This window comes from Oncorhynchus tshawytscha, linkage group LG03, assembly GCF_018296145.1.
Source record: "Oncorhynchus tshawytscha isolate Ot180627B linkage group LG03, Otsh_v2.0, whole genome shotgun sequence".
Taxonomy (NCBI): domain Eukaryota; kingdom Metazoa; phylum Chordata; class Actinopteri; order Salmoniformes; family Salmonidae; genus Oncorhynchus; species Oncorhynchus tshawytscha.
Genome location: NC_056431.1, coordinates 23,234,025 through 23,260,031, shown reverse-complemented (window position 1 = coordinate 23,260,031; position 26,007 = coordinate 23,234,025). Strand labels below are relative to the sequence as shown.

The 26,007-nt window shown below is 40.5% G+C and overlaps 3 protein-coding genes across 3 annotated transcripts; 1 reads left to right on the top strand and 2 right to left on the bottom strand.

The window, feature by feature from the left end:
- Nucleotides 1-1,244: 1,244 nt before the first annotated feature.
- LOC112245040 (ras-related GTP-binding protein C) lies at nt 1,245-14,900 on the bottom strand. Its single transcript, XM_024412983.2, has 7 exons — nt 14,038-14,900; nt 11,789-11,992; nt 8,711-8,910; nt 6,921-7,035; nt 4,644-4,786; nt 4,284-4,432; nt 1,245-3,850 (listed from the first exon to the last, which is right to left on the bottom strand). Exons 1-7 carry the CDS (start codon nt 14,218-14,220, stop codon nt 3,699-3,701), a joined length of 1,146 nt encoding a protein of 381 aa, XP_024268751.1. The 5' UTR covers nt 14,221-14,900; the 3' UTR covers nt 1,245-3,698.
- A 106-nt stretch (nt 14,901-15,006) lies between these two features.
- Nucleotides 15,007-22,869, top strand: LOC112246123 (c-Myc-binding protein-like). The gene is made up of 5 exons (XM_024414394.2): nt 15,007-15,155; nt 21,916-21,988; nt 22,078-22,126; nt 22,287-22,416; nt 22,529-22,869. The coding sequence occupies exons 1-5, from the start codon at nt 15,141-15,143 to the stop codon at nt 22,571-22,573; spliced, it is 312 nt and encodes a 103-aa protein (XP_024270162.1). The 5' UTR covers nt 15,007-15,140; the 3' UTR covers nt 22,574-22,869.
- A 16-nt stretch (nt 22,870-22,885) lies between these two features.
- LOC112246121 (gap junction alpha-9 protein-like) lies at nt 22,886-26,007 on the bottom strand. Its single transcript, XM_024414392.2, has 2 exons — nt 25,823-26,007; nt 22,886-25,282 (listed from the first exon to the last, which is right to left on the bottom strand). Exon 2 carries the CDS (start codon nt 25,258-25,260, stop codon nt 23,818-23,820), a length of 1,443 nt encoding a protein of 480 aa, XP_024270160.1. The 5' UTR covers nt 25,261-25,282; nt 25,823-26,007; the 3' UTR covers nt 22,886-23,817.

The window sequence follows — 26,007 nt, the reverse complement described above, 5'->3', positions numbered from 1 at the left end:
TTGGCACCATCTAGTGTTCATTTCCAAGTGTGTCAAAAGAGCCTGGAGATTTGGCAAGCACATGAGCCTATGATACTGCACCAGATTTCATGATACATCATTGTGCCCTAGTCTGCCAAATACACTACCATTCAAAAGTTTGGGGTCACATAGAAATGTCCTCGTTTTCCATGAAAACATACATGAAATGATTTGCAAAATTAATAGGAAATATAGACAAGACGTTGACAAGGTTATAAATAATGATTTTTAATTGAAATAATAATTGTCCTTCAAACTTTGCATTCGTCAAAGAATCTTCCTATTGCAGCAATTACAGCATTGCAGACCTTTGACATTCTAGTTCTCAATTTGTTGTGGTAATCTGAAGAGATTTCACGACATGCTTCCTGAATCACCTCCCACAAGTTGGATTGGCAAAATGGGCACTTCCTACGTACCATACAGTCAAGCTGCTCCCACAACAACTCAATAGGGTTGAGATCTGGTGACTGTGCTGGCCACTCCATTATAGACAGAATACCAGCTGACTGCTTCTTCTCTAAATAGTTATTGCATCATTTGGAGCTGTGCTTTGGGTGATTGTCCTGTTGTAGGAGGAAATCTATTCTGGTTAGGGCCAGTTTGTGCTGTTCTGTGAAGGGAGTAGTACACAGCGTTGTACGAGATCTTCAGATACTTGGCAATTTCTCGCACGGAATTAGCCTTCATTTCTCAGAACAAGAATAGACTGACGAGTTTCATTATAAAGTTATTTACTTCTGGCCATTTTGAGCCTATAATCTAACCCAAACGCTGATGCTCCAGATAACTCAACTATTCTAAAGGCCAGTTTTATTACTTCTTTTAAATCAGCAAAACAGTTCTTAGCTGTGCTAACATAATTGCAAAAGGGTTTTCTAATGATCAATTAGCAAATCCAAGTTTTTCATTTTAAACAGCTAACACAACATGCCATTGGAACACAGGAGTGATGGTTGCTGATAATGGGCCTCTACGCCTATGTAGATATTCCATTAAAAACACTTTTTTTTAATTAAAAGAAATCTGCCATTTTCAGCTACAATAGTCATTTACAACATTAACAAAGTCTACACTGCATTTCTGATCAATTTGATGTTGTTTTAATGGACAAAACTAGTTACTTTTCTTTCAAAAACAAGGACATTTCTAAGTGACCCCAAACTTTTGAACGATAGTGTACCTAATGTCCTGAAACAGTAAGTAAAACCAGAAACATTTGCTTTTGATGTGCAAGTGTTTATTTCATGTGAATGATAAAAACTTTGGCAGAACTGACAACAGTGGATTCACTACAGTCCCAAATGTCTACTATTTGCAAAAATCTAATGAACAAAACAAACAGACAAAAAAAAAACACCTTTCTTCCATCCAGGGCAGAATAATACAGTTTGGTCATTTTATTCCCAGGATTCATTTTTCATTGTTAGACCTGGTCTCCCTTACCCACAGTGAAATACAATGAGCAATGTTATGTTGAGAATAATTTAGCTTGACGACACATCATTGCATACATGCTTGGAATGAGTTTTCATATTGGCTTCATGCTGCGGTTCTTGTTTGCGTGTGGATTGCTGTGATAAAACTGACAAAGTCCTTGAACAGAACACTCAGCTAAAGCGAAACCTTCAAAGTTCCAACAAATGTATAAGTGAAGACAACAGCACAAATTCTAAATCCACCAGTGTTGTTCTATGGCACAGAGTGCTGGAAAGTGACTGAACTGGACCTGAACAAACAATTCACCTTCCACACAACTCGTCTGCGAAGAACACTCCACATCTGTTGGCCTAATGCATTAAACCCCAACCTCCTCAGACAAACAAGAAGCAATGGCCCAACTCCTTGTGACTCTTGAGACTGACCTAATATAGACACCGAAATGCTGACCAACATCAGTGGAGCTAAAGCACAGTGGAGAAGATTTCCAAAGTCGTTGCTTCTGTCCTATATGCGCCGGACGACGTCGATGGCGGATGAGTGAATGAAATCGACTAATCGCGTAAGGCAGGGTTTGAAGACGTGGTGACTGGCATTTAATTGCCACCATTCTGTTTATCATAACCATCATTAAAATTATATGTCGCTATATGCCACACAACCGGAATGTACAGATCCCATCAGACCTTTCCTGGTTAGACTGGTCCTAGATCTGTTTGTGCCGTCTTGCCAACTATTTTATTCATGGTCACGCCTTGGCAAGACGGCACAAACAGATCTGGGACCAGACTAGCTAATTCCTAATGGCATCGGACTCCACCTGCTCGGGTAAAGGGTCACGCTCAAAGAACGTGTGACGTCATACATGTAGGAGTTGCCCACATTAGTTGAAGATTGGTATAGTTGATTGGCTGTTAGTAGCATTTGGTCTATGGCAAGCATCCATGCGGGGCAGTATTACGATTGGGTGTCAGAAAATATGGCTAAACTGACTACTTTATGCATAAGGGAGATAGATATATGTGCTTGTACTCATTTGATAGCCAAGAGAATAAGCCAGTGCAATGAGGTATTTCCAGAAGACTATATTTGGAATATTTTGTCTGTGCAAGATTCTAATGAATCCAATATCCAACTGCAACAAATTGTAGATAGAATCTAGAATGTTGTTTCAGAATCTATAAGCATCACTGATCAAACCACTGGTAACAGGTTTATTTTTTTTGCTCAGTTTTCCAACATGGCATATCATTATACAGTATGACACTTCAGCAACTTGGAGCATAGGGCCGACACTGGCAAATCAACATGATGGGGCAGTCTTGAATCCATAAAACGCCAACTATCCTCTTTCCCAGACACACACACGCGCAGAACAGAAGCAGAAAAATGTAGACACTACAATCCCTTTTGCACTCTGAGGAACCCTGGTTTCTTCAGAATGAGTGAAACCAGAAGCAAAGTCTTGGGCAGCACACAGGCAAGTGAGTAGTGAGAGAAAGTTTGCAACAGGCAAGCTCAATCTAAGTAAGGCCTTGAGAAAGTGGCATACTTATGTGCATTTTGGATAAACACCAAGCATTTCTTAGAGACTTCGACCCATAAGTCTGCACAGGATTACACAACTATACTGATCCCCACACAGCCTTTGCAGTTTCTTGTCCTTATCGAGGGTTACATCAATGTTTCATTTTTTTTATTAGATTTTTTTAAGTACTTCTTCACATGGATGAACCAGCAGCTAAAACAGACAACGATATTACCAAGCTTCCTCAGGGCTCTTGGGACTTGCAGCACGTGAGGCCTATCTCACTGAAAGTTCCCAAATGCCAAATACGCTTTTGCTTGTGTATACCAGTCCAGTTGGACTTTCATTTAGCCGTTTTCGTGCCGAACAGCAGACAACAATGCCTTGCATTCCCACGAAATGTATGAATGTTCCTGGCATCTCTGCATTTAGTTTCCCTTCCATCCTAGCTTTGTCAGCTCGCAGTCCTCCTTCCCCTCGGAGCTTCGGGTTCAGCCCTGACTCATTTAATTTTTTAGCTCTAGTCCTCTTCCTGTGATTTTTAGCTCTAGTCCTCTTCCTGTGATTTTTAGGATCTGGGTGGAGAGTTATGATTGGTTTACTGAAACCCCCAATCCATTAGTCTTCTCCGCACGATCACTCCCCAGCTATTTATTTGAGATCTTTCTGTCCTTTCCTATCATCTCTCCGTCGGTGTGTCTGTCTGTGTTTAGACAGTGCTCCGGGGCATGCCGTTGAGTGTCACAGCCTTGGTGCAGGGCGTGCCGGCCGCCTGGGAGCCTGTCCACGGTGTGGAAACGCCCACCTCAAACACCTCGTGGATGGCCTTCCGGAAACAGTGGAAGTTGTAGTCTATCAAGCCTGGGGAGAGATACGTGTCAATAAGAGAAAGGTATGAATCCATTTTCAATTCCGTGACCTTAAGAGACTTTGAATATCACTCAGCCGATTACTCCATAAGTCATGCATTGTTGAAACAAAGAAGAAAACATGAATAAAGTATCACCCTATCAAGATAAACCAATAACGCCCAGTGTGAACAACATTTACAAAAACAATGGCAGAAAATAACTCAACCAGATCAAATGCGTGCTCTCGCCTGAGAAGCTTGAAATTCAATTGACTCCAGACATGACTACTTCCTTAAATAAGACGGTGCCACTCTTCCACTGACATCTGTCTGCATTTTGCGCTTGTGGGAGTGAAGTCACACTGGATTGAACGATAATGGGTAAGCAGCTATTGAGAGACAGCTTAATGCAGTAACGAGGAAGTGCTGGGGTGGATGGCTTGCCTTTGCGCTCAAAGCTCTCCTCCCGGAGGATGCAGACCAACGCCAGGAACTTGGTGACCTCTTTCAGGTAGAGGACTGTGGTGTTGTTCAGCTTGATGATGGCCATGGACTCCTTGTCGTAGGCACTACCACTGCCGTTCTCCTTCAGACTGGAACAACACACACAATATAGAACAGTCAGTGTAAGGAACTTACACTGGATACAGAGGATACAGAGGCCTAACATATCGGACTTTATAAATAAGACATTAAATGCTTCATACATGCTTGTAACAAGTCAGCTTTTAGTAAAGTGTTGTCAAAAAAATTACTGCAAAACACACAGCTCTGACAGGAATTCAGTTAAAAAAGGGGACTAACCCATAGATGCAGGAGACATCTATAACCACGTCGATCATGTCGCAGCACAGCTCATAAGACTGCATGTCCACCGGACTGCTGTCTGTGGCGATGTAGATCTTGCTGACCACGTCAAACAGAAAGGCCTTCTCTATGCCCGAGTTCTGAGGACGGAAGGAGAGGAAAAAGGGAGATGAGATGAGGATGAGGGGTATAGGGGAGGAAGGGAGATGAGAGGATGAGGGGTATAGGGGAGGAAGGGAGATGGGGAAGGAGGAGGGGCAGAGAAACGGCATCAGTGGCCATTTTTGGTACTCCTAAAAGCTAGCGTGGCAGAAATCTCTCAGGGCCATCTTTCAGGTCATGTCAACAGCAACGGTTTCAAGGGTTTCCAAGTGAATTATTGAACTCCTAAGTTAAAAAAGGGACATTTATTTACCAATGCAAAACTGCGGTGGCTTTTAGCGTACATGTATTTTGATCGGGATTGAAGAGACTTTGGGGTCTGGAAGGTTGGTATTATACAACAACCATAAAAGCATTGCATGAAAGAGTCATCAGGGCTGACGATGATGACGACACACTGCGAGTCACACACCAGAGACCATTTCTGCAAAGGCAGGGCTGGGAATTTCCAGGGACCCCATGGTAAGAGCTGTGGCCGTCATGAAATTTTGTCAGACGGTTATTGTCATGCAATTCAGAGTTACTTTAGATTCAGAGTTGTTTTGCAACTTTAGTGGTGAATGTATACAAACCTTAGAAATCAAAAAGATATATAGGCTGCGTGATGTCCCATTATCAAATGGGCAGGAACAGGGGATGCACTTGAATAGCCGAATGGAGGCCAATTTCCCACCAGTTAGTTTTTCAATTATGCCGGGTAGGCAAGTCTGGTTATTTCACACCATGCATCAACCACTGTTTGAGAAGCATGCAGCCTCTGTATGCCATGGGCTCTCCAACCTTGTTACTGCAGCTACCCAGTGCTTACATTTGGGAAACCGACTGAGAGGAGAGATGGAAACGGACAGCGGTGAGATATTCTGTCGCTGAAAATGGTGATGCGTCAGCCTTATTGACTTGGAAAATATAAAACAATTCCCTATCGCTAGGCTATACAAATGCACTATGAATTGTAGGCCAACTCTGTAAGCCGCCCTGCACAATCAAACAAACCAACAGCGTGGCCTAGACCTACACCTTCTCTTCCCAGACTCACGGATAGAATGTTTGGAGCGCTGCATAAGGTAACCAGTCCATCCAGTATGCATCATAATACAGTTCCACACTCAAAAAGGTCATTACTAGAGTATAGGCTAGACCAATTATGTACCAAAGACATCTTAAAATCGTTCCCCACCCCTCCATGTTTTTCTGCCATGCGTAATATGCGGTAGGCTATGTATTGTATAATGGCAATCATTATTTTATTTCTGTTTGTTTTCCTCGGGGTGACATATAGTACGGGTGTTTTGAATGAATCATCAGCTTAGAAAGCGCTGTCCACTTCGTGGTGTTGAGGCTTTGAAACGACATCCACAACGACCGTGTTTCCCCACTCAGTTTCAACTGGTTGTTGGACGTCTTTCTTCAAATTGATCAATCACAGTGAGGTGAGCCTGATACCGTTTTGATGAAAAGTGTTTGATGTGATTTTCAATGGTATTTGCATTGATGTCAGAGTGGTTAGTTAGAGGGGAAAAATGGAGCCCTGAGTACCAGGCCATTAGGACCTGATGGTAGTTAGCGAGTTGGGTACTACCAACGCATGTCCACAGTGCGTAAGAGCAGATTACCGTGACTCAACGGTCACGTGGAATTTGACTGTGGTCAGGACTCATGACTGCCGGTGTGGCGGTAATACGGTCACCGCAACAGCCCTACTCATTATACAATATTATCACAATACTTTGGTGCCGATACAATATGTATTGCAATTCTCACGATTCTATATGTATTGCGGTTCGATACTGGGATTTTATTGCGACTCGATGTTCCACACATATTGCTGCAGAGGGACGAGAGGGAGCCATGAGGAAACAAGTTTTGATCAGCCATAGAAATAAAAGTGCTGAAAAAAAGAAGGAGAAAAAAAGTTTTGGTACAGCCAACTAGCAGGGAGGGACTTGCTGAACGTGTCCAATGACAAACATTAGTTTCCGTTTTCTGTTGCAAAATGTTTTGTTATGGTGTGCACTAATGAATCCGACCCAGGTCACATGAATGAAAGAAATGCAAAAAAATGACTTCAAATCCAACAGCAAGAAGTAAGTCAAGAGGGAATTTGGTACTTACAGATATAAAGATGTTTAGAAGGTTTTCCAGTGTTGGCAGCTGTGGGATAAGCTTCTGGACCACTTTACTGAAGGCCTCGAATATTGAGTGATCATAGATACTTGTCAAATAGAAACTGAAAGATATATAAAAGAAAGGGAAGTTAGCTATAGGTTTGCACAGGTTAGGACTAATTTGATGACTTAGTTCCTCGTGCTCTGTAGTTCAGGTAAAAACACAAAGTGAGACTGGATCATGTCACAAAACAGTAGGGAACATTAAACTGAAAGCATTTCTCAGCTTTAAAAACAAACAAAGATAAGCGATCACTTAATAATGACCATGATGCTACATTTTGGGACAGTCTAACTGCCGAAACGAAAATATCAGCAATGTATTAAAAAGCATTAAGGTAGCGTAACATTTTAAGGAATTCTATAAATAATTGTAGTGATAGTAACTTCATTGTTCCAAATAGAACATTGGGAAACTTTAAGGACTGCAGTTCTAACCAACAGAACCAAAGGTCCTAGAGAAGAGGCCAGCGGATGTGACTACAGACTTCGCACAGCGATGTCTTTGCAGTGCAGAGAACAGAACACATCACAACTCAACATGACATCCCTCCTCCCAGCTTCACTATAAATCCACCATTGATCCAACTGTCTGGCGTGCACCAACAGCAATTTCACCTTTCATAAAGTAGGTCTACATCACAAGAATGGAAAAGCACACAGCCGATTGAAAAACCAAGTACTGAAAATCTGCGGGAGCACGTTTGAACCAGTTTGTCTGTTCATAAAACGACTTGCTAGGCTCAGTATCATTAAATGTATAAAGGCCTGTATCTGGGAAATGATCATCGGGGCATGCGGCGATATCCCCATCAGAAAAACAACCATGTATAGGCAGAGTTCAAATCTGAGGATAAAGTTTCAACTTCAAAAGAGAAAATAGCAAACACTGAAGGCAGTATGAACATAATGGTACATGATATATAGGGTACATGGAATCCTTCTGATCCTTTAACATAGACAGTTTGCACCATGAACACTTGCTGTGGTGTTTGTTCGTTAAGAGGCCGGGGTGGAGCATGACAACCATGCGCTGGAAGTATACAAGCAAACCCTATGTTCCAGGCCCACACACTGACAAGTGTGCTTGTCATACATATGTTATTGCCCGAACTCAGTCAAATGTTGGACCAAAACAAGGGATTTTGTTTCGCACCAACATCGCGGCAAATATTTTCATCCATGTGCTGTGTAAGGCAAGTCATTTCTGAGAACCCACTCTTACAAGCCTAAATAAACTGGCCAACCTTCTTTGTGCAAATAGAGAGAGTCGTGTTATGACAGCTAGGCTGACACTAACATGAAACTACCTGAAGCTATTTTCACTGTATCAATATCAGTGGAATCGCAAGTGCGATCTGATTTAGTCAGATTCCAAAACCTATAAAATAAAGTGACATAGGTTACAAGAAATGACTTGGCAGCACAGACGACTAGCTTGCTGTGAAAAAACATATTGGCTGACCAATGCTAAAACTGCTAGCATTTTAGTCAAATGCACATCAACTGAACTCCCATCAGGTCATTGCTGGTTTGAACAGTAGAAAATGAGAATTCGGCCAACAATAGAATACTAACCAACAATAGCAAGGCAATAAGCTGAGAAGGCTAATTAATTTAGCAGAGCTGCTCTTTCTGTAGGTTTTCAATGCATTTACCTTGGCATACTGTAAAAGGGATGGTTCAATTTTTTTTTTTTAAACTAACCCTTTAAAAGGGTGAGTGTGGTGGACCTACCTGAGGTGAAGCTTCTCTAGGCTGGCGTCTGCCAGGTCGTCGTTGGCTCTCTGGTGGATGTCCCTCTGGGTCTCGATCTTGTGGTCGTCGGAGAGGCCGTCCACTTTGTGGATGAACACCTCAAAGTTAATCTCAGGGTTGACCCTGTAGGCCCGCGACACGGTGAGGTGGAGTCTGCCCAACGCCTCCACATAGTCATCCTGGGCAGACAGAAGATCAAAAGAACACACGCACAAACAGAGACAGACAGACCGAGACACACAGAGAGACATAGAGCCTTAGAAAAGGTGGCTTAAAACAAAAGTAGTGTACAAGTGTACCTAAAAAGTAGACTACATGCATCTTGCTGCCTGCATGCACATTTTCATGTCCATACTATCCAACATGCATAACGCAATCCCCTATGCCAAATTGCAATCCCCGACATCCTACTTGTTACAGTCCCCGGTGGGGGGAGTTAAGACAGAATTCCTGGAGAATTAGGCTACTTTTGAGATTAAAGCAATCGAAGATTTAACATAACCATCATAATGCTTCAGATTGCAAAATCTCAAAGTCCCACTGCAAAAATGACGTGTTGAGCAAGCCTGCCAATTTATTTCCCTGCGAATTCTGCATCTGCACTGAGAGATACTGAACGTTAGTTAGATATGGAGTGCCACTCTGCCTCAGTACAGTGGCTTGTACAAACACTTCCTCAAATTAACTCAGCTGGAAAATCTAAATAAACTGGCAAAATTATACAATAGGTTTTGTTAGACATACAACACTTAGGACACGTTACGTAGTTACAACCTAGTTACACCTCACAGATAATTGACAGCATTAATGGGATAATCCACCCCCAGAAATAAGAATCATGAAACTCCTTTCAATTTGGTGAAAGCCTATGTTCTTTCAGTGGGTAAAATAACAATTCCCCCCAGTGATTTAACTTCTAAGTGGTCCGTCTGAAACCAGGAAATCGTGTAGGAACGCGTCATAGCTACATGGTTCTCGTCACTGGAGATATGGGATAACACACTATGACATTTCACAACGCTTTTAAAACAATTAGGCCTACCTGCACTCCAGATCACCAAATCAGCCAATAGATGGTATGGGAATACTTGTCTAGAACACATGCATCTATTTAAATAGTCATAAAGTATATACTGTTTTTCGCTTAGATGTGCTCAATCTAAACAGTGAACCAAATTTATTCAAGTCAGTTTCTCCTTCAAGTACTATATTGCAATGCGCCCTGTGTGGCTGTTGGAAATGTGGGAAAAGGCCGTTATTGCTATAGCAATGTACTCTGTACTCGCTCTGGGGAGAGGCGAACTCTGTGAGAGACTCCTAAATTGATAGTGCCGTTTTAGGCAATTTTACAGCAAGCTACTTCACATGCTGATATTGACTTTGGTATTATTGCGTGTAGCTATGTTAGCTAGCTACCTAGCCAGCCCAGAGAGAGTATTGCATTGTGGGTTTTGTAGTTGACTTGCGCCGCAGATTTCCACAACAATTTTCACATTGCTACCAACCTTACAAAGACAAAATGAAACATTTGTTCACAAAAAATATTGTTATTCAAGACTGATAATCATAGGAATTAGTGGTTTAGGGTGGATTATCCCTTTAAGGTTGAGAAAAAAACACCAGCAATGAGGACACGGTGTCCTGTTCCGGGTTATATGGATGTGACAAATGGACAATGTCTCTTAATATTTCAACTGCAAAAAAATTAATGGGGGGCATTAACACAAAAGAATATATAAGTGTACCTCAATTCCACCATGCAAACTTAGCATTTCCTTCTCAAAGTGTTGCCATACTGGACTTCACTGCTGTTGCTTGCCTTTTTACAAACTGTTAAAGTGATGACGTAGTGGATAGTCGACTCCAAAATAACTTATTCCTTGACTCCTTCCACGTCGACTCTCATTTCTGAGTGTCAAGGGTCGATTCAGCTACGAATCCACTCCTAAGATTCAGTATTTTTGGAATGGAGGAGGCTGATTAGTTGCCGTACTTCTGAAAATACAAACACTTGCATCTTTCATAGCGTGCTAGTGAGGGACGGAGTGAAGGGCATAATATAGGCAGGTCAGACAACAGACAGACAGTCAGAACCGTGCACTTGGCCTATCTATCGGCAATTAAAAGCGGTCTCTCGCAATGGAATGCTGTCTCACAATTTCTGAGCTTGCAATGTCTCGCAACTTCAGTAAAGCAGGGCCTACCATCAATGAATAGGCTAGAATATTGAGCGAGATGCAACACTTCGCTCTCACAGTCACACACAGTACATGCACATGGGTTCACCTCACATGCTGTTCACAACGAGGTAGCAAGGGCACCAAAACAGCTGAGAAGTTGATCCTTGCACTTCAACCCTCCTAGTTGTTGCAGAAACTGACCTACTATGCGGTTTACTTTCTGCACCCAAGTAAAAAAAGATATATTATTTTTCGGTTAGGGATTTTTCTTAACGTTAAGGATCCCAATTTCATTTAAACGTTGTAACTTTCACACCCCTAGTTCATTAGGCACCAAAACGGAAGAACGGAGTGAAACAGGGAGGGACTACCTGGACACGTCCAATGAGAAACGCTCAATTTCGTATTCTGTTGAAAAGATAGAAATGTAGTGACTCTGAGAACTCCTTTCAACGTGATCATTAAATTGAGATAAACTACTGTGGCCTACCTGATTAAATTAGCTTTGATTTAGATAATGGTTAAGATCACTTTGTTCCAGCAGTTAGGATAAAAATGTGCACCGTCTTGGGAAAACGTCTGTGACAATCAATTGTCTTTGAAGCGGTGGGTCACTTAACGTTTCAACATTAGAAGCTTAGTCTGTGCTGCAGGGTAGAAGTAATCTAGAATACGCTTATATCATCCACTTCTCTATAAAAACAAATTAAGTTTTACCCATGACATGAGTATTCTGTTAAAATGCTGTGGTCTGAAGGGCTTTTCACGTTATAGTAATTCTATGAGATCAGACATTTGTCAATTATGGTGTTCAACATGTCAGTAAGTAAGTCAACCATTGTGGTTTTTAATACACGTTTAAACTCAAGCTTTTCACCTGTGCGTCAATGACGAATATCAAAGCCCCCGTGCCTCTGAAAATCATCTCGTAGTCAAAGGTGGGGTCAAAGAAGTCCACTTGACCCGGGAAGTCCCAGATCTGGAAGTTGACAAACGAGCTACTGGAGATGTCGTCCTTGTAGATCTTGTTGGTGCTCTCCAGGAACAACGTCTCGTTGGGAGACATTTTGTGGAATACCACCTGAAACAGGAAATTAGACATGGTGCTGTTAAGACAAAATGACCACAACTAGACCTACTGCTTCCTTCTCAAAATACCAAAGAGAGACACTCCATTTTGAGAGTTTGTTATTCCGTCACATACCTAGGGTCACTACTACCAGAGGAAGAAGCCAAAGCACATGTTTCTGGACTAGCAGAGGCTTAAGGGAAGAAAGTACTCTTCGGCTCAACACTTAGGGTCATGGATTTAGATGTGCCTTCAACAACAGTGTAGCACTGCACAACTATAGTCTATGAATTAAAATATACGAGAAGAACACAAATAAGCCATGGCACTAAATAGTTTGGCGCCGTTAAAAGGACATGCTCCAGTACTTTGACGACTAAAAGTATTTTATTTAAACCTCCCACCTTGGGCTGGATGTGTCAATGTGTAGCTCACATATGCATAATCTATGAGCAGAATTACTTATTTACCTCAATTAGCCACAAAATCCTTAGTTTGAAAGTGTTTTATTGAAGCGGTGTCTTGCCATTTCTCCCCCATGTGGGCTACTTTCAGAACTGCTGGCTAAAAAGTAAGCAAAAGTACCGGAAAGTCTGTTTACTACGTTATGTGTTGTGACTCTTGTATCTTCCACTACTGAAGCAGAAATACTTTCAGATTAATTCCAGGTTACAGGATTTCTTCCTACCTGTATCAAAATGGGTGAAGGCATTGCCCCCAATATCTTAATAAGAACCCAAAATGTCTGCTACAAAACAACTACATCTGTGACAAATCATCTAAAACTGGCAAACAGGGAAGTTATATGGTGCATCTTGAATTAATTGCATTTTCCTGGAAAGAGCATACTTATTGAACCATATTAGTGATGATATGACTTGCAAAATATGTGGCTTTATCTGTGCTGTCATGCGGGTGGTGGTTTAGCAAAGAGAATAGATTTTAGACAGGCAGACAGTCACGTGCCCAATCCATACAGGTGATCACACCGCACACACACGAGTGCTGAGCAAGAAACACGCTTTCACATGATACATTATTAACAAGTTACCTAGCAAAAGTTTATTTTACATAAATACGTTTGAATTAATTGCATATTATTGGCACTCGTTAGCTGAACCAACTTGCTAGCTCAGTGGCTAACATCAATTGAAATAGTTGGCTGAACCTCCCTAGAAACAGTGGTGGAAAAAGTACCCAATTGTCATACTTGAGTAAAAGTAAAGATCCCTTAATAGAAAATGTCTCAACTGACGTTAAAAAGTGAAAGTCACCCAGTAAAATGAGTACAAGTATTTTGTTTTAAATATACGTATGTATAAAAAGAAAATGCAATTGCTAAAATATACTTAAGTATTGAAAGTAAAACTAATTTAAAATTCCCTATATTAAACAAACCAGACGGCACCATTTTTTAATGTATTATTTACGGATAGAAAGGGGCACACGCCAACATTTACAAACGAAGCATTTGTGTTTAGTGAGTCCGCCAGATCAGATACAATAAGGGATGACCAGGGATGTTCACTTGGTAAGTGCGTGAATTGGATCATTTTCCTGTCCTGCTAGCCATGCAAAATGTAACGAGTACTTTTGGGTGTCAGGGAAAAATGTATAGAGTAAAAAGTAGATTAATGTTTTTTAGGAATGTAGTGAAGTAAAAGTAATCCAAAATATAAATAGTAAAGTACAGATACCACAAAAACCTATTTTAGAAAACAAGTATTTTTCCACCACTGCCTAGAAATAATGCAACACCACGGAGTTTAAACCAGACCATCTCTGTAGATGCTAGCGATACTAACGTGTTGTCTTGCTTGTCATGTAGCAGTAACTTGCTACCCAGACCAGGATGACAACTGGGCTTTGACATAGAAGTAAGGTTTGACGTTCAGAGTGGATGCATGTTACTATATTAACCTCATGAATGTTTAGAAGTTGTGGCAATGTTAGCAAGCCATTTCAATAACTGGTGATGATAGCTATAGTTGCTGATTGAACCAAAATAAGGCGTTATGTAAAGACAGATGAATCATGTCCGCCGAGATCGTTCCTACCTTCTGTATTGACGACTTGCCACTTCTTCGTAAACCCATCAACAGAATTCTAGGTTTGCTGTCAGATGGAGTTGGGCTATCCTCGATGTCGGCCTCCTCTTCTCCATAGCCAAAATCTTTGGGAAACGAGTCCGCTACCCCGTAGCTGTCTGCCAGCGGTTCCACTTCGTACTGAATCGACATTTTGACCCGACGACGCTCGCTTCCCCCAATCCCCCCCTCACCCTATTAGTTTTACGCAATCCTGCTTTTACCGAAAAATTCTTCCACACCGCCAATAAAACGTAAAATACAGTTTAAATGCATCAATAATGCCAATGTTACTTGCAAATCCAGAGTGTGTTGTAATATTCTCCTTCAGCTCTTCGGGTCCCCTATGTTTCCCTTTCCCTGCTCTTCAATCACCTCCGAATCTAATTGGACGATGTACATAGGATGCGAATAATAGTTGGTTAACCAGGGTGTCAATCTGCCGAGACTGGTTCTACCCTTGTCAGATGTTTTGCAGTCAGCTGACCAAGTAGGCTACTGCCAGAGAGGACGAAACGAAGCGAGAGGGTCCACTCCCATCAAAATCTGTCCCTGTGGAAATACAGCGATAAGCAGACCGAACTTAATGTATACCTCAAATGAGACCGATAAACAGACCGTATGCCTTCCCGCTAGTTAGTGCGGAGACAAGAGCATCTCGTCATTATATACAGTATCTCTGCTAGGGCACATGCTTGTTTTGTGACCTTTCAACTGGAGATATTTTGTTTTGACTGGGGGGGTCAACTCACGATGGATGTATCCCTTTGATTCATTGTACAATTATACAATCAATGTCATTCCAGTATTGTTTTCCATCTGTGGAATGAATCCACATTCAATCAAAATATAAAGTGTAAAACTGTCTGTGTGAAGCCTACAAAATCACCAGCAGAGGGCAGAAAAAGACCGTACAGAAAGTATTTCAATAAACTACACTGCGCATGCTCTAAGCACGAGCGTGCTTGTAATTGACTTCAAGGCTACCAGGGAAACTTGCTTGTTGTTGCAGGCGGTGAGAGTCGTCAGAACGTCAGTTAGCAGTAAAGCCAAGGTTTAACGTTAATTTCATAATGGCACACTACAGAGTAAGTGGACTGCGTATCATGTTTTACATTGGCGTGAGTAACGATAGAAAAATGGCATGGTTTCCACAACCAGGAGCTTAGTTTTCCCAGATGTAACGTTATAACGCGTTAGCGAGCTAATGTAGCGTGTTACACATTTGCTGGATAGGTAGAGGAGTCAACTATATGGTGAAGGAATTTTCTGATGAACTTCACCAACTGAGTGGAGCCGAGACCAGGCTTTGTGGAATGTAGTCCCAACTACATCGATTCGCTCAAGGTCAATTACTTTTTTAAAAAAAATGTAAATTATGAAACGCCCACATTGTACCTATGTTTGTCCTCTGTAGTTGCGTGCCCTTTGTTTGCTGAAATCATACTTTTTCAATAAACTGTAATCTAATACTACGGTTATAGTCAGTTTCCAAACCCAGAGGCGAGACTTCCGAGAAAGCTTGCGTTTACCTAACAAGCATCAGGTGACTATTTTACAGGAACACTCATTCATTTGTTTGCTTGTATGACCAGGATACCTATTTTGTTTACAAACTTACAAAGAAGATTGAAAGCTGTATTTTTTTTTTATGTAACTAAGATACTGTTTTAAATGGCATACAGGTCTGCTCTGACTTTACAGGTTATTGTTCTATTTTAATTATTAATACTTATTTCCAAAAAAGGTCTTAGGAACGTTTATATGTAAAACATTTTGTTATTCAATTTTTTTATGATCCGTTTTCATATGTACTTAAAATAGTAGGTACCCTTTTTTTAAATTATTATTTGTTTTTTTTATTTCTCAGAATAGTTCCTGATTACACTAAAGAGGGTTTTTAGTCTCTCTTACTACAAGAACCCTTGGTTTGGTCTTGAACATAATTTTCAATTGAGTTGAATTTCAAAGGCGGATAACGCCCAGCTCAAAGTTTATGGAATAAGCTATTTTCACTTTAAATTGACTTAAATGGTGCAGATCTCGGTTCCTTATCGTTTACGTTCACTGCTCCTATGTCTTTGACTCATCCTACTACAGTTTATACTTTATATAATCTTTGTTGTTTTGTCTTTGTCTATAGTTTCTCTTAATGCTAGGCGATTACGAAACAATGTGAAGCGCAAGGCCTTTTTTTATTTGATAAACAATTTCGAACAGATTTTTTTTCTTTTTTCAAGAGTCTCACTCAATTTCGGCTGATGCCAACTTCTGGGGGTCACAATGGGGCAATGATATTTGACTTTCCCGTGGATCTGAACGCTCCGCTGGTGTCACTACATTGAAAAATACCTTTGGTGGTAATATTCTACACTCGGAATGTGACCCCTTTGGTCACTTTATTTGTCTTGTGATCAGTTACAATGACGTTATGCTCATTACTGTAAACTTCTACGGGTACAACACCAAACATGAGAATGATGAGTTACTTGAATCTATAGAGAAACATATACTTCATTGGTTATCTAAATTTCCCAATTCGTTATTATTGATAGGCGGGGACTTTAAGATTACTATAGATAATTCAACTGATAGATGGCCCCCAGGTAGGTCAACCAATCAGAATTTGGGTTTAATACTTTTTATGGAAAAGTTTGATCTTACTGATATATGGGGAGAGAGGTTTCCGGCTGACAGATCATTCACTTGGAGTAACAAAACAGGTTCCAGACAATCCAGAATAGATTTTTGGCTTATATCCAAATGTATTGATAGTGAGTGTGTTACTACAAATATTTGTACTACACCCCTCACAGACCATAGGGCTATTTACATTGATATCAAACTATTTACCCCCATACTAACCTTGGTAGAGCATCCTACTGGAAGCTAAATAGCTCATTATTAAATAATGATATAGTTACATTTGAGGTTAAAGATCTGCTCTCACACTTTTGGGAAAGGGCTTGTGAAGAAAAATCTTTTTGCAAGAACTGGGAGCTCTTTACATTTGAGGTGTCCAAATATCTTAGAAAATATGGTAGTAATCTTGCTAAGACCAGAAGAGCTGAGGAGGAAAAGGTGATCATTAAGATAACTTCCCTTTCTCAGAGGTCCCCAGCTGACCTCTTGGGGGAGGAAAGATGGAACTGATTGAGTTACAAAATAAACTGGATAATATATATAGATTAAAAACAGAAGGAGCCTTTATTAGATCTTGGGAAAAATGGATTGAGGAGGGAGAACAGAATTCATCCTATTTCTTTAGACTTGAGAAATTTCACTCTAAAAATAACACTATCCATAAGTTAAACATTGATGGTGTTATTACAGATGACCAAAAATTAATTGCTAAAAACTGCAGCAATTTTTACAGAAAATTGTATAGCTCTACATACTGTCAGGAATCCACAGATGTGTTTTTAACTCACTGAATAATGTTCACTCTATCAGTGATATAGAATCTAAACAGTGTGATGAACCCATCAAAGTTGAGATTATAGAGTCTATCAAACATCTAAAGAACAATAAATCACCAGGTGTTGATGGAATTACATCAGAATTTTACAAATTATTTTCTGAACAAGTAGCTCCTTCCTATTTGAAGTCTTTTTAGAGAGTATTAAAAACAATGTTATCCCTCCTACAATGAGTCAGGGGTTAATAACACTGATACCTAAACCTAAAAAAGAAGTGCTGCTCATCGATAACTGGCATCCAATTTGTCTTCTTAATAATGACTAAGATATTAGCCTCACTACTTGCAAAAATAATTAAAGAAGTCCTGGATGCAATCATTGATGAAACACAGTCTGGCTTCATGAGGAACAGACATATTTCTAACAATGTCAGACTAGTATTAGACATACTGAGACTACTCAGACCTAATAACTGAGGATAGCTTCATATTATTTTTAGATTTTTATAAAGCATTTGACACAGAGCATCAGTTTCACTTCCAGAGAGACTTGGCTTTTTTTTTTCTGTAAGGCTATTAAGACTCTATGCAAATGGTAACAGCTCTATCAAATTGAAATATGGCAACACCTAGATTTGAGTTAAAGAGAGGAATTAGGCAAGGTTGTCCTATCTCTCCATACCTGTTTTCATTAATCACCCAACTTCTTGCAAATTCTTTAAATAATAGTCCTATACAAGGTTTCCATAGCTGGTAAAGAAATTATTATAAGACTCTAACCAAATTCCCATATCGATCAATGTAATACAGTCATTTTCCAAAGCGTCTGGTCTATATCTTAACATTAATAAATGTGAACTCATAGCTGTCAAAGATGATGTGACACCTTCATATTATGGTATTCCAGTAAAAGAAGAACTTACATATTTAGGCATAACCATTACAAAGGATCAGAAGTCTAGAAGCTTACTACATTTGAACCCTCTTATTTAAAAAAAAACCCAGAAGAAACTAAATCAATGGCTACAGAGGACTTATCTTTAAAAGGTAGAGTCCTAATAACCAAGGCTGAAGGTATCTCTAGACTAACATATGTCAAATCAAATGGAATTTTATTTGTCACATACACATTTTTAGCAGATGTTAATGCGATTTTTGGGAAATGCTTGTGCTTTTAGTTCCGACAATGCAGTAATAACCAACAAGTAATCTAACTAACAATTCCAAAACTACTGTCTTATACACAGTGTAAGGGGATAAAGAATATGTACATAAGGATATATGAATGAGTGATGGTACAGAGCAGCATAGGCAAGATACAGTAGATGATATCTCTATCGTATATACATATGAGATGAGTATGTAAACAAAGTGCATAAGTTAAAAGTGGCTAGCTGATTAAACTTATCTTATATAAAACAATCAATCATAATACTAGTGTAACTACATATGGTTGAGGATATTACTAGATATTATCTAAGGTGCATTGTTGCATAAAGTGACTAGCATACAATCATACATATTTCTAAGTCCCATTATTAAAGTGGTGGTAGGCAGAAGTCAGTGTGAGTAAACATGAATTCAAACAGCACTTTAGTGCGTTTTGCTGGAGTTAGTGTCAGTGGTGTTTCAAGCAGTTGCTCTGTTTATGACTTCAAGCTGTATTTCAACTCCCGGTCCCAGCTTTGTGCAACCTGTAATGGCCTCACCTTCTGGATGATAGCGGGGTGAACAGGCAGTGGCTCGGGTGGCCTTGATGTCCTTGATGATCTTTATGGCCTTCCTGTAACATCGGGTGGTGTTGGGTTCGAGTCCTGGAGGGCAGGTAGGGACCCCCTATACTGTGATGACGTTAAAGTGCCTATAAGAACATCACTACCCTCTGGTTAATGCCTTACAAATGGTTAGGGGAAATAGTTGCCGTATAAGGCGGTGATAATAGCCCAACCAGGATGCTTCTTACATCTGGGAATATTGAAGACTCTTTTAAAAGTGAACAAGCAGCTTTCATATGTTCTTCAGTTCTCCTGAGGAACTGAAACATTAGCTTTCTTACAAGTTTGAGTGCTTTTGGTGACAAGAGAATGCCTCCTGAGGTTGAAGAGGCGCTGTATGTGTGCACTGGACCAATTCAGTTTGTCTGTGATGTTTAAACCAAATTGAACTTTTCATTATTTACTTGAGGCTCTCCACTTTATGTTCCATCGATGTGGAATAAGGGGTGTTCATTCTGCTGTTTCCTGAAGTCCACAATCATCTCCTTAGTTTTGTTGAAAAAAAAAACGTTGAGTGTGAGGTTATTTTCCTGACACCACACTCCGAGGAAAGCCCTCACCTCCCTCCCTGTAGGCCGTCTCGTGGTGCTCTATCTTTATATCTTGACAGTAAAATAAGCAAGGAGATAGACCAGATGCTTTTCAACTTTCTTTGGGGAAACCGTACCCATTACATTAGGAAAACTGTTGTAATGAACACTTATGAGAATGGTGGGCTGAATTTTCTGGACTTTAATACTTTTAAGATCAATTGGATAAAACAATTCCTAAGAAGACCCACTTCTACCTGGAAATGTATTCCTCATCATGTCTTCTCTACTTCTGGTGGCCTTAACTTCATGTTGTTTTGCAATTACAATATTGACCAAGTTCCAGTGAAACTTTCTGCTTTTCATCGGCAGGTTCTTGTCATGGTCCTTTAATTTAGAAACAATTTTTCTCCACACAGATATTATATATGGAATAATCGGGATATATTGTATAAAAATACTTCTTTGTTTTTAGAATATTGGTTCCGAAATAATATCCTATTGGTGAGACAACTGGTAAATGCAGAGGGTCTTTAACTCAGTTATAAGGAATTCGTATCACTTTACAAGGTCCCTGTAAACACATAAAGATTTTGCAATTGTTTTAGATGCCATTCCCTCAGGTGTTGCCATGTTATTCAGGAACATGTCAAGACCTGACGCTCAGAGCCTACCTTCTCTTACCCTGTTGACTCATCAGTAGGAAAGATTTGTTTCTCTTTTGGTCCATTCAAATACAGAGCGATACGAACCTTGTTTCAGCAGGATGTTGTATCTATCTATACCTTATGTCATGCCTTATTGGAATGGATTTATTGATATCTGTTGGAAAAAAAGTTTGGATGTTGCCACACACATTACCTACTTGTTAACAAAATTAAGGAAGTTTCCTTTAAAATTATTCATAAATATTATCTTGCCAACCACTATATGAAGAAATTTAAAGAAAACATCAACTCAAATTGCTCCTTTTGTAATGACCACCCAGAATGTGTTGGATCTTTTTTGGCATTGTATTCATCTAAGGAAACTGGCAAGACATCAGTAGATTTATAATTGAACACATTTATGAAGATTTTACACTATTGTGGAGAGTTGTACTGCTTGGATTCTTTACCTAGGATAGAAATAAGCTGAAATATTTTCATGTAATTAATTTCATTATTCTTTTGGCCAAATTTCATATACACAAATGTAAATTTACAACAACAAAAAAACACTATCTTACCCTACAAAAAGAAATTGAACACTCTACTAACAAAAAAGCTGTTAGAATTCTAAGTGTATGTATGTCCCTTTAGGTCCTTGTGTAATTGTAATGTGATATTGTACCCCCTAGCTCGATTGTCCATTGTATATAATCTATGTATACTTGTTCCCTCATGTACTTTCTGTATTGATTTGTTGTTAATAAAATTTTAACATTTTAAAAAGCTTCTCTTCATTGATACTACCATCGACTGTTTCCTTGTTGAGATTCAATTGGCACATGCGCATTTGCGATCTTAGAGCAGTGAACAAAGTCGGATGTTGTATTTGATTAACGTCTATTGAAAAAGTATGGATTTCCGCAAACAAAGGCACGCAGACATGGGTACAAGTTTATCAATTAATGTATTGACCTTGGGCGACTCGCTATCGTCTGAGCTAGTTTCCACAGAGCCTGTCCTCGGCTACACTCAGGTGAAGTTCATCAGAAACCAACTTCACCGTGGAGTTTAGTCCATTACTGGCTGGCTAGCTAAACCTGTAGCTAGTTCGTTTATTACCACGGTACAATACTCAATTTGGATTTGTTTTTTTTCTCAATACACTGTAAGGAAGGCTATAATCTTTCTTGCAATTGTTCTAGTCCCATTAAGATATCATTAGATTCCTTGATGGAATCATTGATTAGAAATGACTGGACAGGTGAAAGCCACGTGGTTGGAGCCCTTGCATCCACCTGTCCAATTATATATTATTAACAGTGATTATTACATCAAGGGAGGTATGAATGCACAGGGCATTTTTCCTTCCCTTTCTTGGGCAAAATGGTGCCAGCAGCATCATGGATGAACTAGCTAATTACTGAACCCTGACTAAATTGGAAGTATCATTTGTCTCAATCCCAATGTGTCCACAGGCTTCAGAGTCCAAACGAGAGCAGTTTCGGAGATACCTGGAGAAGGCTGGTGTCCTTGACAGCCTCACCAGTGGTGTGTTTATTTAGAATATTTCATTAACTTTAATAGTTAATCTTATTTGACCTATGCAAATTACTTAAACGGCTTGTGCCTTATTGCAGTGCTGGTGGCATTGTATGAAGAGACGGAGAAACCCAACAATGCACTTGAGTATCCTTTAAAAAATGTTTTTGCAAATGATATTTCCTACATAATGTAGACATGCAGAACTATGTTTTTGGAAGTCGATGAAACAGAGCCCCCCCCCCACGAGTTTGAGAATGAATTTAATTCCTCCTCAGCACACTGTAATTTCTTTAACAAGATCCAGTTTCCTCAAGCAGCACTTGGGTGTGGCTGGCCAGGAGTCTGCAGACACTGAGGCACTCCAGCAGGAGCTAAGAGACATGAGGCAGAGGTGTGAGCTGCTGGCTGAGGAGAACAAAGACCTCAAGAACAGGGTAGACCTGCCTATGATTATTTTTCATAGAGTATGTTGATCTCTACATGGTAGGCTTGAACTTTTCATAACTAATGAATTAATCGAATCTCTGTTTTTACACATTTCCTTAGCTTCAACGCTATGAGCCTGCGCAAGAGGATGGAGCTGCCGAATAAAAAGTGACTCAGCTTTATTGAAGTCAGTTTGTTAGAAACTACGATTTTTATGGCAAGCCAAAACCAACAACGGGAGGCAAGGGAGTTTATGCACCTCTGTTCTTTTTTATTTTCTTTATACTCTGTTTAAATATTTAACTTATTTTGTATATTTGATATATTGAAATGTAATAGCTTTTGTCCCTTTATGATTGTCTCCTCCCTCTCATAAAAGCAAACCCCCTTTTTCTGCTTTCAGTGTACTTCAGCCTACTGCATACCAATGCTTTGTCTCTAGTAAACAAACGGTAACATAATGGTCTTTTCCTTTTTTTTAATCACATTAACATATTTGTTACAATATAGAAATCTTACATCATGAAATCACTTTTGTACTGTGTGCCCAGAGGCTCTGCTGGCGTTAATTGAAATGCCCCACAACCCTTAACAGAAAAGCTGTGCCTAAAAGAACATGGAGACAAGTTCATCAACAGGGCCATTGTAACCGTCATACATGGTTTTACGATGATAGTATGGACATAGTTAATGCAAAATAAAAATCTAGATATAAGGTTTTATAAATATGAAATTAGGTCTTTCATGCAATATACATTATTTAGACTACATACTCTATTTTCAGTGGTCAATAAGCTGCTTTGGCTGAGTTTTAGACAGGCAACCCAATTCTGATATTTTTCCACTAATTGGTCTTTTGACCAATCAGAACTTTTCCAGAGCTGATTTGATTGTTCAAAAGACCAATTAATGAATCAAAATTCTGAATTGGACTGCCTGTCTAAACGTAGCCATAGTTCTAGCACTAAGACATATTTTCATGGTTTCTCTCTAAACAATGGTGTTTAAAATGGACCGGAACACACAGAAACCATTCAACGGTGTGTACTGTACTGTTGTTTTTTTCCTGTCTTAGCTGCAACACTTTTAAAAGCAGGTCAATATTCCCAATAGAAAATCCCCACACCCAATGTTTGATCAATGTCTTGCGTCATCACAAAGTATGACAGAGGCTTTGAAGCTGGTGAATACAAAAGTAAACTACCAAGTAGAGGAGTTCAACAGTACAGAAACAAAGAGGTGCCATCTTATAAAACAGATCTATCCATTTTACTGGGCTACTGCAACAGATCCACCTCCAAAGCAGTTCGCACAATGTCACAACTCGTGTAAAGTTCTTCTGATCTTGTGTTTGAACTGAAGTTTTCTTGTCTGATAAGGGACAAAAGATAAGGTTTTACTCTTAGCATTCAAACTTGTAAATCTGTGGGGGCTCGCCTACTGCTTGCATTGCTTGTGGATGATGGTCGGCGATTGGAAGAGGGTGGTCTCGGACTATGCTGTGACCCTGAACTTGATTCCTCTAGTGAGTCTGGGGTGGAGGGAAGCATTTTGGGTTCCGATGCAGTCCGGGCTTGGTACCCACCACTGGCCTTAGCACCCCCATAAGAATCTGTGTCTGAGCTTTTGCCTTCCACCACTGTGGAACAATTTGAGGGAGCATTGACCCTCCATGTTTTCCTTCCGGCACCTACTAGCAATGTCGGGCAGGAGGAAGCGTGAGATGCGTTCCTTGGGCGCATGGGAGAGTCTGCAGACTCCTCTGGCTCCTCCTGCTTTGGCGGGGTCAGTGAGTCGCAGGGCGGTGAGCGGCTGTCACTGCTGGTGTTATTGGAGTTGGAGTTGTGCTCTGTCAGGCTATGTGCAGCATTTTTTAGTTCTTCCACACTCTGTTTACCAGCCAGTTCACCCTGAACAGGGAGGAAGGCAGAGGGGTTGATAAGGGAGGGGTAGGTGTGACCGTCCTGGGCCCGCTCCAGTAGGAGGTTGTAGCCACTGGGCGCGGAGGCCATGGTGGGCTTGCAGCCGGAGGAAGCCATGCCTGTCTGATGCACTACGGAGTCTTTCTTGGTTTTGCTTGAGTAGAAGTCGTCAAGCTCGTCTTGCAGGTGTGGATAGTAATCCAGTATGCCCTTCTTGACCTTCTTGTAGCCCAGGTGCATGATCTCCAAGATGTTTAGGAAGAGGGAGACTACTGCGATGCATTGCATAAAGACCATGAAGACACTCTTCTCTGTGGGCCGGGAGACGAAGCAGTCCACCGCGTTGGGGCAAGGCTCACGCTCGCACTTGAAGAGAGGGGAGAGCTGGAAGCCATAGAGGATGTACTGGCCCGTTATAAAGCCTACCTCCACGGCGGAGCGGGTAATGATGTGGGCCACGTAGGTGCGCAGCAGGGACCCCGAAAGCGGAGCCTTGTTGAGCTTGCCTTGCTCCAGTTGCCTCACCTCTCGCTCAATCGTTTTCCGAGCTGCCACCATCTCCACGTCTACCAGCTCCAGCTCGCGACGCAGCAGGACCTTCTTTTTCTGCCGCTCCTTCTCCAGGGCTCGGAGGCGGTAGAGAGCATGGCCCATGTACACCAGAGAGGGCGATGAGACAAAGATGACCTGAAGGACCCAGAAGCGGATGAGGGAGATGGGGAAAGCCAGGTCGTAGCAGACGTTCCGGCACCCGGGCTGCTCCGTGTTGCAGATGAAGTCAGCCTGCTCATCGTTCCACACGTCCTCGGCCGCCACACCCAGCACCAGCATGCGGAAGATGAATAGGATGGTGAGCCAGATCTTTCCCACCATAGTGGAGTGGATATGCACCTCCTCCAATATCCCCCCTAGAAAATTCCAATCCCCCATCTTTACACGGGCATCGTTGTGTCTGTCAGTAGGAGGCAAGGCAGGGGTGGAGAGAGGATGGAGGCAATTTTATCATGTTAAAGAGGCTATATGGAACTCTTGCCTTTTGGGATGGCTCTTGAGCCTAAGGCTCCTCATTGGACAGAAATATTGCTCAGAAATTCTAATTGGACATAAAGGGACATTCCTCTCCAATAATGAGCAAAAGCATTTAGGGTTTACCTAAAACCAATGATTTTTGTTGTTGTGAAATAAGACATTTAGTCATATTAATATCTATATATATAAACCATACAGCCAACTTTCAAGCCACAATTTGGTGTTTAACAATTAGCAACTAAATTCCTTACATGAGTATTTAACAATACATCTTAAAATATGTAAATGTTATTTTCTATGCAGTTTGTTTTAAAATCTGTATTTCATTAACAAATACTGTATGAAAAATATTATTCCACTGACTATTGTAATCCCACAAAGGTTGATTTACCAATTAAAATAATGCATCAGTCCTTTCATATCAATACATATAATTACATACAAATAATGAATTGCAACATACCTTTATCAGAAAAAAAAGGAAATGTACATCGAAGACAGATTTTAAATTTATCATGAATATGGAGCATCACATATTTGTAAAGCATATCAAAATGTACGAATAAGCAAGCAGTCGGTTAGCATCATGTTTATTATTTTCCTCTCTTGCTCCTTTCGGTAGTCCTGTTTTACTAAAAGTAAAGGCAT

What these genes read in the sequence shown, in the direction of transcription:
- LOC112246121 (XM_024414392.2), bottom strand. Translation starts at nt 25,260, where the DNA reads ATGGGGGATTGGAATTTTCTAGGGGGGATATTGGAGGAGGTGCATATC.
- LOC112246123 (XM_024414394.2), top strand. An exon ending in AAACCCAACAATGCACTTGA is followed by an intron (nt 22,127 to 22,286) that starts GTATCCTTTAAA and finishes AACAAGATCCAG; the next exon opens with TTTCCTCAAGCAGCACTTGG. An exon ending in ACAAAGACCTCAAGAACAGG is followed by an intron (nt 22,417 to 22,528) that starts GTAGACCTGCCT and finishes ACATTTCCTTAG; the next exon opens with CTTCAACGCTATGAGCCTGC.
- LOC112245040 (XM_024412983.2), bottom strand. Translation starts at nt 14,220, where the DNA reads ATGTCGATTCAGTACGAAGTGGAACCGCTGGCAGACAGCTACGGGGTA. An exon ending in TTCTAAACATCTTTATATCT is followed by an intron (nt 4,787 to 6,920) that starts GTAAGTACCAAA and finishes TTCCGTCCTCAG; the next exon opens with AACTCGGGCATAGAGAAGGC. An exon ending in GGAGAGCTTTGAGCGCAAAG is followed by an intron (nt 3,851 to 4,283) that starts GCAAGCCATCCA and finishes ATCTCTCCCCAG; the next exon opens with GCTTGATAGACTACAACTTC.